The sequence below is a fragment of the Notechis scutatus genome, chromosome 3 (assembly GCF_049901735.1).
Source record: "Notechis scutatus isolate UNSWTSFEM ecotype Mainland chromosome 3, rNotScu1.2, whole genome shotgun sequence".
In the NCBI taxonomy this organism is placed as follows: Eukaryota; Metazoa; Chordata; class Lepidosauria; order Squamata; family Elapidae; genus Notechis; species Notechis scutatus.
The window spans coordinates 159,252,109-159,265,002 of record NC_142011.1 but is presented as its reverse complement, the minus strand read 5'-3'; the positions used below and the strand labels follow the sequence as shown (position 1 = coordinate 159,265,002).

At 35.0% G+C, this 12,894-nt stretch overlaps 1 protein-coding gene across 21 annotated transcripts in view; it reads left to right on the top strand.

The window, feature by feature from the left end:
• PTPRM (protein tyrosine phosphatase receptor type M) overlaps nucleotides 1–12,894 on the top strand; it is a 483,430-nt gene that overhangs the window by 188,909 nt on the left and 281,627 nt on the right. For all 21 annotated transcript variants that reach the window (XM_087961551.1, XM_026671911.2, XM_087961547.1 and 18 more), the window contains exons 4-5: nucleotides 3,269–3,347; nucleotides 5,028–5,143. In XM_087961551.1, coding sequence (XP_087817677.1) covers nucleotides 3,269–3,347; nucleotides 5,028–5,143 — 195 coding nt within the window. The remainder of the gene's footprint in view (nucleotides 1–3,268; nucleotides 3,348–5,027; nucleotides 5,144–12,894) is intronic.

Below are 12,894 nucleotides of genomic sequence, written 5' to 3'. Positions count from 1 at the left end.
GCATTCTTCAAGAGCCCCATAAAATACTTTCTTTATTTTCCAAAATACTATTTTCTCTAAAAAATATTTTTATTTTGTTTTTGTTTTGTTTTTTCTGAAGACAATACAGGCAGATAACTCCCACTAATTGTTGAATAGACCCAAGAATCTTAAAAGCAGTGTATGTCACACTTCTGTAGCTGTTGTGGTATTTTTTTTCTCTATATTTAGACGTTTTTACTGAAATGCTTCTTAGTATGCATGGCCTTGTAAACATAGTTATTGTTTCCTTTTGAGATATATGTTGTAGCTATTAATTATTTCTTTTAGCCATGTCATATATGAAACAATATTGCTCTTCATGTTAAATCGTGCATTTAAATCTAAGTTTTTTAGTTAGATAGTTATTTAATCTCTTCTTAATGATTTGTCCATCAGTAAGTGATCCACCAGTAAATCTCCATAAGTATAGGATATTTTTTTCTAGATGCACACTAAAAATGCATAAAAGTGGTTTGAATAAATTGACAGCTGCTATTTAGCTAACTAGTTAGATATGGATAGAATTAGATATTACATGAAGTTAATATAAACCTGATATGTGTAATTTAAATGTATCTCATGTATGATCTGTTTACCTGTTTATTCTTATGTTCAGATGCTGGTTAATAATGAGACACCTTCAAGACACCTATTCCTTATTTTCAAATACATCTTTGTTTTAGTTAGTATAACTTTTATTTCTTCTGCTTTAAGAGAGATAGTTGAGACTTTTCATAAAGTTTCACGCGGAATGAGTTTTCTTTTTTTTTTCTTATACCTGATTAAATTATCAATCCTGATGGCTATTAGTTTCTTTTTTTGTCTTTAAGGTGATACACCTACATGCAGGCAATTTGCATAACTCTAAAATAAACTCCATATTCTTTGTGTATAAATCATTATGTTATATTTTATGTGAAAGAAAATAAGCTGCTGAAAAGCAAATATAATATGAATCCTATGAATCTCAAATCTATAGCTAAAAACAAAATTGTGTACGTATGTAAGTATGTACGTATGTATGTATGTATACATTTTTGATTTAAGGGTAAAGAATGGACAGATCCATAATAGTGTTTTTTTCTTGTGTTAATTTCTTTGCATGTTTAATCATGTTTACTTGAAAATAAGAACTCAGTATGGCTGTTCTCCAGGAAAGATATTTAGGAGAATTCCAGCTTCATTTTTACTTAATAATAATTAGATTTACACTTTCTGAGCCTCATTGGTGCTTCTACAAATTAAGTGCTTAGGGAGCTAGACATTCCAGGGTTTCACATCAATGTTTAACTCTTATATATTGCTTTATACATGATGATGATGAAGTTATCCATTCAGTCGAGTCTGACTCTTGGCAATTCAATGGGCCAGGTCTCTCCATATCTTCCAATCTTCCACTATTTCTTTGAATTTTTCTATGCTTTGTCTGGTGTCAGCTTTGATAGTATCCAGCCACTGTGTTCTTTGGCGGCCTGGTTTCCTTTTACCACTAATTCTTCCAAATATAATTTCTTTCTCCACTGAATTCCCCTGTATGCCATGGCCAAAGTAAATGAGACTCCTGATACATACTGAGTGCTTAACATCAAATGTAGTTCAAACTTTAGTTCAAATTTGGTTCAAGACCAACTTCAAGCAGTGAAATACATAATCTTATTTCTTTTTATGTTACAGAAGGGCTGTGAACATAACTTTAATATAAATAAAATAGGCTAATTGTTGAAACTGCAGGATTATAATGCTTTCATTTAACTTTCTCTAGACAAAGTGTCCGTTCTGTTTGGAATTCAGAAAAAGTCATCTTATAATAGCTTATGCATTGCTTAAAAATAGCCATCCTTTAGATTTATGTACACAGTAAACAGACACTTGATTCAAACAGAATAAGTGAGATTCAGTCACCACTGCTAAAAATACTGACAGAGACTTTTAGAATAAAAATAGAACAAAATAGTGTCCTTAACTGACAAGCAATTTACTGTGAAGTTGTTGAAGTCCGTATGGAATAAATAGGTTCAGGATCATGGTCCTTGAAAAATAAATCAGTACAAACAACTTCATAATTACATAAAACCCATTTTTACTGTTTGTATTAAATCACTTCTTTGTTGGAGAATATAGTTGACACTAATCTCATAAATTCTTCTTTATCGATAGAAGTACAAAGCACAATGTGAAATGCCTACTAAAATGTCGTTATGTAGAATGGTTGTATAGGATAATGGGACATACAAGATGCGAGACACATAATCTAAGGACTACAGTTTATATTATATTTATTTTTAACTCTATAAGTGCCTTAATTAATCAAACTGATATAAGTAAATTCTTACTCTTTTTCAATACATTATTATAAATTGAGTTTATGATTAGGTACAATTCACCTTCGAACTACAGGCATTTTAATTGCTTAGAACATGAGGTCATGTACTGAAATAAAATACATTTATTCCTTTTGTTCTGTGGAGCTGACAAGTTATTTATAAAGTACTAGCACATTTTTCAACAGTAATCATTTAAAGTGGCAAGTAAGCGCCCTCCCCCATTTCCATCGAGAAGGGAGAAGTGGCAGGAATGAAAAGCTAATTTTGCTCTTCACTGAAGCAGGGAGGATCAGGGACAGTGCAATGTTAAACCGTTTCCCTATTTCCTGTTTGGCAGGCATCTACAGGATAGAGTGATGTAAGACAACTCTAAGGCAGACATCCAGTGCTTGTTTTTCACGAAGAAATGTAATCTGTCTTTTAACCAGTTCTTTCCTGGCTGATATGGCTAATATGTCAATCAGAGAAACTGTGTTATAGTAGCTTTTCTATTCAAAGGAGCTACTTTGCCTAATCTGCTGAGTGATTTCCATGTTATATGTTTCAGCAATATTAAAATTAAAAATGGGCAGTTTGGAATGAAAATGCTAACACTGCTAGAAAATCACATAGGAAATAATATACCAATATAATGAACCGAACATCAAATTCTTCTAGCATTTCCCCCCTTGTTTTGTCTAAGTCTTTCCAAAAGTAGCATTAGTCAAATACAACAAAAAGATGCTATTTTAAAACAAGAATATGACGATGAATGTAAATTTGAATTCCTATCTTTTTCTGCATTATTTTAAATGTTTGTCTTTATATTTTTAAAATACTCAATATGTAGTTTAAATAAATGAACAGCTGTACTTATGCTAACATTTCAGAAGCATGTATCTATGACTAGGTTTATTGATATTACTTGCTTTTTCATATTTCAGGTAGTTTTTGAAGTTATCACTTCAGATCACCAAGGATATCTGGCTATTGATGATGTGAAAGTTTTAGGTCATCCATGTAGTAAGTGAATATGATATTTTCAATTATTTCAGAATATTGTTGGAATAAATCTATTATTATTTTATTCTCAGCCACAAATAAAGGATCTATTTAAATCTGTAGGTGCCTAGCACTCTTAAAACAAAGATACCATGTAAATTTTCTAAGATTGTTGGAAAGCGTAGTTGATGATAGGAGATTAAGTTCATGTTACATGAACCTTCAAAGGGTCCTGGACTTCACATATAGGAAAAGGCATTGTTCCAGCAATGCAGTAGAGGCTGGATCTATATTGCATGCATTTTCTGATCATTTCCAGCAGTAAAATACATTAGTTCTAAAATGCCTCAGCGATTCCTGGCTGACCTTATGAGCATTCCTAACTTAAACAGTGTGAGACCTACTTATAGAGATTCATGGGGAACCCCCTAGTGAATTGTAAGACTGTGAGCTAGACCAGCAGTTGCCAACCAGTGGGCTGCGATAAAATTTTGGTGGGCCGCAGAGAAATCTCACCCCAAAGCACCCCCCCAAAGCAATTAATCCAGGCTGCGCAGAAACATAAGACTGCTCAGCCCACATGGCCCGTAGGAACCCTCCCCGCCCATGCACTCCTTACCCAGCAAACTTGTCTGCTAAGTTGCTATTTTACCTTTTTCTGACCATCATCTGTTCTGCTGAGCAGGGAGACTTAGATTAGCTAGGAAGCAGGAAATCTTTGGATTTCTTGCTTTCTAGCTAAGTACAGCTGAACCTCCCTTAGGACTGAAGGTTTGCTTGCAAGCAAATTCAGTGCAGACTCACGGCAAGCAAATTTGAGAGACTGAGCTAGCCGATGGCAGATAGATAGATCACTGAATGATTCTGTGAGCAACTCAATCTGCCTGCTTTGCCTGATTTTGGATAAAAGTTGCTTTTTTAATAAAAAAAATCAATATTTACATGCATGGTGTATAAAAAGGGAGATCAAGAATAATCTCCTAATATTCTTGCCAGATAACTGATTTCCGTATGTTATAGCTTTTATTAAAAACATCAGTTAGATTTCAGTACAATCGTTATGGAAATGTTCTACAAGACAGTTATATAGCCAAAATAGCTTGCTGCTCAATAGAAACAGAAAGCTAATATTGTTATTTCATTAGAACTTAGATTTTTGTAAAAATAATAATAATAATAATCTCAATGTAAAATATATTTATAATATACAATATTATAAATAATTAGAAATAAATATTTTAATATTGATTTCAATTAGGATTTCTTGGCTTACAATATAAATATGTTATTCACATGTTTAAACAAAATAGGATTTGAATTCTTTTACTGATATTTGACTGGCTCATTCCAACTTTACTATTCTGTGAAAGCAATTAGAAAAATTGCTTAGAAAAATTGAATCAGAAAAGACGATTAGAATAATGTGGGATTAATAGGAGCACTGATGGAGTACTGGTTAGAATGTAGTAATGCAGGCTATCTTTGCCCACAGTCTGGAGTTCAATTCTGACGGGCTTCAGGTTGACTCAGCCTTCTATCCTTCCGAGGTCAACAAAATGAGACCTAGATTGTTGGGAACAATATGCTGACATTGTAAATCAGAGAGTGCTGTAAAACACTAGGGAGCAGTATATAAATCTAAGTGCTATTACTATTGGTAATAATATAACTCTCCCTTTGCCTCTTTTCTATTTTCAACAGCCAGCACACCCCATTTCTTGCGCCTCCAAAGTGTAGAAGTCAACGCTGGCCAGTTTGCTACTTTTCATTGCACCGCCAATGGTAGGACTGTTCAAGGAAACAAGCTTTGGCTACAGGTAATCTTAGTTGTTTTCCTTTTCTTTCTCTCCTACCAAAGTGATATTTTTGAAAATGTAATAGGTTTATGACTATCCAAAAGCCAAGGAAGACTGTATGGCAAATGAGAACAAACAAAATAGGCACTAGTAATTTTTCTATTTTCATTCCAATGATTAAAAGCAGGGGGAAAGAGATTACAGGTATTCTTGATTAACAACTGGTCATTTTACAATTGTTCAACATTATGACACCCGTGGAAACGGATGCTTAACAGCCCGTAAAGCATCTTGGTTCATTGTAAATGATTTCATGCTGCCTTCTCCCAGACAAGCGACCACATGTTAGGTGGATCATCTTTAGAATCAGTTGTGGCATTCTGTGGTTACATGATATTTGCCAGTTTTTCCTGACACTACGCAATCAAGTGATAGCAGTGTTTGTTTAACAAGTATAGGTTTGCTTAACAGACATCACAAAAAAGGCCAGAAAATTGTTTCCAGTCATGTGGATATCTTGACTTACAACTGCAATGTCTTACAACCATTATTCAGTTATAGTAGTAAGTTTAGGACTACTGTACGTTAACATAAATCTTCACCATTCCCTGGAAGATACCTAGTTTTTTTTTAATCTCATGCTATTTCTTATAAAGGAGCACCATAAGTAAAGTTTTTTTAAAAATAAAATAATAATGCACCTTTGGAAAACTTACTTGAATTGTACACCAATATATGGAAATTGTATTTAAATAGGAAAACAAAATGATTGTGTATGTTCTTACAACCTCAGAACTTCAGCATGTTAAGAAGCCCTGTTGTTGAAGCATAGCAAGCAGCCCCAGAGCTGTGCAGGCATGGAGCTTCTTGGTATACCATAGTTCTAGGTTTTTTTTGGCACACTGAGACAATGGGACTAGTTGGCGCATTGTGGCAACAGCACTGCTTGTGTGCCATAGGGTTTGAGGGAGCACTGAGGATGGGCTGGAAATTTCCCATTCAAAAGAGATGAGCAATTTGGGTTTTTTTTCCTAGACTTGAAGCACCTGCTTGATTTAACAGTGGCTTAATTAGCATGCTGTCAGCTGCAGCCTGGAAAGTCTTTGATTTCACCCAGTGCACTGGTTGTGCCCTCTTCTAGACTGTGCTCTTCACATTGACTACTGTGTATGATATTCTAAATGAGGCTTCTTTGAAGATCATCCAGAAGTTGGGGCAGGCAGAAATGTATGTCCAAGTCATACTTCTGGTTTTTGAGATGCACTGATTGCCAGTTTGCTTTGGGGTATGATTCAAAGTGTTGATTGCTACTTATAAAGCCCTCATGGTATGGGGCTGATTTGAACAACCATCTGTTTTACGCAGTATCTGCTGGCTTGTTCAATCTGGTAGGTTAGCATGCTCCACATTCTATTGATTGAACGATACGCCTCTTTGTTATACTGCCTGCCCTCTGGAATGAGGTCCTCTCCCAAAATTTAAGCAGTCCCACCCATCTGGTATTGCAAAGGGTCTTAAAGAGCTGACTCTTTGCACAGACATTTCGGGAGGATGCCCCTGTCTTCCTTTCTGTTCCCCTCTTGGTTTATTTTCCTTCCATATTTTTGCTCTGTTGCTTGTTTTTAAATGTTTTTAACAATTTGTAAACTATCCAGAGTCACTGGTGTTGGGTGAAATACCAGTTTAATAAATAATAATTATATTAGCTGAACACAAGCTGAACTGGACAGTTAGGACTGAAAAAAAAAGAAAATTGATGACTGGTCACTATACTTTACTAGTATATCACTACAGATATTGATAGATTATACCTGACCTGCAGAAATGGAGGCAGAGGGTTACTTAAAGTAAATCATTGCACAATATAGGCTTTTTGCTCCTTAGTTCAGAAGGAAGCAAGTTAATGAAACTGATTTTTTTCCCCCTGCATGTTTTTACATTGTAAAAAGCATAGTCTTTCAGTGGGGCTAGGCAGTGATTTGTTTTAATGACATCATTTAAAGTTAGTTGTACCTGATTTTGTATTTTAGTCATTATGCAGCTTGTCTGTCTGAGCTTCTTTTTCTTAGTCCTATTTTGAAGCCGGATACCTTGCTGTTTCTTTCTTACTGGAGCCATAGTCAGCTTTAATGCACTCTTCCTTATTTAGCATACATGACCAAGAGAGGTTAAAAGCATCCACTTAGTAATGGAAAAGTAAAATAATCACTTAAGCTAAAAAGTGGCTATCAGTGAATACCATTAAACTGCAAGTCATATTCATGTTCAGAAATTCACAGAAGAAAATAAAGGTAAGAGATTCGAAATCCAAAAGCTTTTGTGATGCAGTAGAGCATAAAGCAGGATTAATGATTAACACAGATTCATGTTCTCCATAGCTGATGAGAATGAGTAAGAAATAAGTACCTTAATACCTTAGTAGCTTCATGCATTTTCTGTTCTTAATAACTCATGCTATTTCTGTTGCATTTTTCTACAACTGAAATGTTTTATTTCCAGACATAATTATAATATATATTACACACATTGTTAAAATATTTGTACTGATTTGTATTTATTCATGCTGAAAAATGAGTATGAAATAGCTTTAAATAATATACATGTACAGTAATATATGTTGGCGGGGGACATCAGGTTTACAATTGTAATGTTTCTACAAATATCTAAAATTAGTAAAGCCTGTTTTTAAAACAGGTGTATCTCGAAGAAGAATTATTGCCAGGGGGGGTGCATGCTAAAATTGTTGGATGCATCAGTTTTATTTTAGGCATCGTACCTTCAAATCAAACTGTCTTATAAATTACTGTGAAATTATTTATTAATAATTACTCTTATACAATTTCATTCTGTATTTTCCTATACAATTATTATGACATAGTTGTATAGTATTTGGAACTTGGGATTTTAAAGTCTAATACAATCAAACTAATGTTTTCAGAATAAATCCAAATGATTTTAGTACTAGTATTCATAACATTTTAGATTAAATGTCTGTTTAAACCACTCTTCCCATTTTTCTGTTTTAACAACATGCTGCTTGGCTTGTCAAAGCTAAGTGAGCCTTATTTGGAAAAATGATACTACCATTTGCAAAGAACGTTACCTATGGCATAGCTACAGTTAACTTAGGCTATGTAGCACAGGTGTCAAACTTGATCGCATCATGGGGCCAGATCACGACATTTTTTGCCTTTGCGGAGGCATACTGGACATGACCTGTTTGTGATGTATCTGGTCAGCAGGCCGCCAGTTTGGCAGGCCTGCTATACAGGTAGTCCTTGAGTTACGACCACAATTGAACCCAAAATTTGTGTTGCTAAGTGAAAAGTGTGCTAAATGAGTTTTGCCCCATTTCATTACCTTTTTTTGCCACAATTGTTAAGTCATGTGGTAAGCCATGTAGTTTGTTTGGTACTCATCATTTTTAGTACTTTTTATTTTTCCCGGAACCAATGAATGATGAGTATCGAGGTACCACTGTACTAGATTTAATAGCTAAAGTTAGTTTTCAAGGAATAGTTAAGTGTGTTATTGTTTCAGCATCCCTGATGCAAAGTAGTTACCTGCCTCAGTAGTCCAATTCCATTGTAACTGGCAGTTAACTCTCTGAGGCCTTGAGGATTTTAACTTTTGCCCTCTGGTGGTATTGAATCAGAAGCAACTCAGAAGTTCATGGCCACTGGAAACCATGAATCTGTCCCAAATTATTGAAGGCCCAACGGATGCTGTGGGTTGCTTATTAAATTGTTTTATTCCTCTGGGTAGTTGCAACATGAACTTGATCAGGAACAGATTGTTCTCTGATTGCTTTTCAGTTTACAGGTGTTATTTGTTTTCAGTAGGCAGGGATGGGGGTGGAATTGAAAATGTATTAGATCTGTCTGTTCCAGATATGTAATGGACTCAGAGGTATTTCAGTGAGCTCTTAGGTTTTTCCTGGAAACATAGTAAGCTATTCATTTGAGGCCTTAATTTCTGCTTGAAATGAGCACGTGACAAGGGTCTTATATCAGATAGTTCCTATAGTACTGTCCTTCTTATACATCAATCTCAATTTTGGAAAGAGTTCTAGAAAACTAAAAAAAGCTGTATTAAAAATGTTGGCTGGATAAAGGAATTTGAAGATGATTATGGTAAAAATTAAATGGAAGAAATAACAATAACAGCAGAAATGGTTAAAAATGGAGTAAAAAGAATGAAAAACTGGATGTCTCCTAGAAATGATCAATTGTATGGCTTTTGGTTCAAGTATCTGACTAATTTACATCCAATTATAGCTAAATAGTATAGCCAAGTATTCTATACAGAAGACATCAATGACAGGTACCTGACCATATATACCTAATTCTGAAAGACCCAGCAAAAGTGATGACACCAAGAAACTATAGCCTGATAACTTGCTTGCCTCCAATATTTTAATTACAGGCATAATAGGGACAACATCCAAGATTACATAATATAATTTGATTACATCCAAGACTACTTGGAAGAAAATAACATCCTTTTAGTAGAAGAGAAAAGGAAATAAAGGAAAAGCGGAAAAATAAACTTTTAATTGATGAAACAGTTTTGGAGAACTGCAAAAGCGGAAATACCAATTTACATGCTGTATGTTGTGGATTGATTATAAAAAGGTATTTGATTCATTACCATATAGTTAGATCATCAGATGCTTGGAAACAATTGGTGTCAGTAAGAATGTTTATAGAAAAAATAATGAAGCAGTAGAAAGCAGAATCGGTGGTTGGAAATGAAAAAATGAACGGAAAAATACTGACTTGCCAACATTAAGAGGATCATGTAGAATGATTCATTATTACTCTTACTATTTATCACTGCTGTGATCCCAATTTCAGTGATTTTGAAGAAAAAAATCTTGACTATCAAGTAGCAAAAAAATGCTAATAATACGTCACATTTGCTTTATATGGACAATCAGAAGTAGAAATCCAATAGTTGATAAATAATATAAGGATTTTTAGCATTTTAATTCAAAGATTATCAAATGATTCAAAATGAAGGTTGTGCAAAGAAGCAGAAGAAACAGCAGATCATATACTCACCTTGTGCCAGAAGATCACATACAATTATTATAAATGATAATGTGCAGATTAAAGGATCTATTGCAACGTCTGTAAAAAATATTGTTTTCCTGTAAGCAAAAATTGATGGAACACAGAATTGGAAAAAAATAGTTGAAAATGAGCAGATTAAAATATCATGGGATTTCTGAATAGAAACTGATAAAGTCTTGGCTTGGCACATCATATTTAACCGTGGTTGAAAGGAATGGATAATTGACACATCAATACCAGGGGGTAGTAAAATAGAAGACAAAATATTGGAGATCACAAAATCAGGATCTGAAAATTGAAGATAAAATATGACATAAACCAACGTTGGTGGTCCCAGTGGTTATCGGCACACTGGTTACCTATACCAATTAGTCTTCAATGACACTTAGACATAATCTACACATTAACAAAATTTACATCTGTCAATTACAAGAGGCCACATCATTTTGATCCACACACGTATACTATGCCGATACATGATTACCTTCTAGGTTCTTGGGATAAACGTTGCATATGAAGGCCAACATATGCAACAAACTGGCAGCTGTGATTTCACATTGTTGTGTATATAATAACTATTATTTATTATTTGTATACAACTCAAAGTCACTAGTTTGTGAGATGGGGGCCATCTAAATTTGCCAAATAAATATATAAGGAATAGCTATTTTATTTTCAGATTCATATACGTATGTTAATTTGTATAGAAATTGAAATACAACCTTTTTAACTGACTACCAAAATATTTTTGAAAGCAAAATTCTGAAAACACTGCAATACATCTGCTGTTTATCTGTGGAAGTTTCATTGGCAAAACAGGTTTATTTTTATGATTAAACAGATTTAAAAGCATATTATTTTGTTAACATTGAATGTATTTAACAAAACAGATTGTACTTTGAATAAAATGAAAAGGTTGCTGTTAGAAAGTTCATAGAAGCAGAAGGCATTTCATGTGTGGGCTACAAATATGTTCATTGGGTGGTTGTTGGGAGTGAAATCAGTTTAGAAACATTTAGAAACAGAAATAAGAAATGAAACCATCAGCTATCTGGTAGCTTTAAATTTTGAGATACGTCTTAAATAAGGTGAACCTACACTATTTATATAATACCACTCACAACGCTATAGAGGACAATACTACAGGGGTACTAACTTGTCATTTTTTCTGGTTATGTATAAATTGCTAGTCAAGATGTAGCCTTCAATTAATGTAGTATCTTCACCTAGAGCTGGAAGTTTTGGAAGTTTTGTTAAGCAGATTTCAAACTGCTTTACATATAGAGTATTGTATAGTATCTTTTTAACATAGAAAAATTAGTACTTCATACAACTAGATCAGTGGTGGCTAACCTTTTTCGGCTCCTGTGGTGAAAATTGCGCACCTACTCACATGCCAGCACCCAGAAGGCAATGTGCACTGTCTGTTCTGACCACCAAATCAAACACAATCCAAAGGGAACAGAAACCTTTTAATGTTTTTGCAAAATGATTAGCTGTGATAAGCACAAGCCTTGCCAAACTGTGCGAGACTGCCAAAAGATAACAGACAAGAAATAATTTGCAATACAAGAATCTTCAAATACAAATTTAGGATACTGGAATATCCATGAGGCTGAAGTTTCAAAACATCTTTGCCTTCTGCAAAGAATGTTTGTTTCACAGCTGGCTTTTATCTTCTTGAAGGAGGGGCCATTACCTTGCAGCCTTACTCCCGAGTCTCCCATGCTGTTGTAGCTGCTCTTTCCTGCGAGCTATCCTGCACGCATGCACATTTGGCACAGGCTCCTCGGGAACTTCCTCATCGCTGCTGCCAGCCCCCACAATCTCTGAAGGCAGCAGTCCACTCCCTAATGGTCCTGGCCCCTCATCTGAGTCCTCACTCTTCTCGGCCATCTGCACCTGCTGCCAACTAACCACAACACTGTCCTCCCATGTTCCCTGCACGCAATCCCCCCGCACACACCACCTGTCTCTGCACATGCATGCGAGACCCCCCCCGCATGCCTCGTGCGTCTCCCACGCCCCCCACGCATGCGTGCCAGATACCCGACAATCAGCTGTCAGGCGGGCGACCCACGTGCATGTGTAGTGGGGCTCTTCTGGGCGACTTCTCGCATGCCACTTCTGGCATGTGTGCCATAGGTTTGCCATCACCAAACTACATTAAAGGTAATGCTCTAATATTGAGAACATGTTATATTACAAATCAGAAATAAATATTAGGGAAATATTGGATGCATGAACTGCAGCAAAAGCAGAATGCTATCATTATTTCTTTAAGTTAATGAGCAAAATAAAACCTCTCATTGTATTTAACAGGTTTAAATTGCACTCACATAGTAATGGGATAAGCACCCAAGAAAAAATGGTTGCAATGGTTGCAGTAAATCACTCACTGGGATATTATATTTCCAAATATACTTAACTTAGTGTAATTTATAATGAGAGGAGAGTTGCAAGTTGCAGTTATGCAGATTAACTGCAGACATGCAAATGGGTTTAAAATACTGCCAGTTTTCACCAAATATAGAGAGCAGAAATAAAATTAAGAAATGAAAAGCTTCAGGAAAGTTCTCATCAAGGAAAAGTTTATTTATTTAGAAAATGAAGCAGTGCTAAAAGTTATTGGGGAAGCTTAATTATTTTGCTCTTGTCTTTGACAGTCTGAAGTGAATGAGTTGTTTTGCCTGAAGC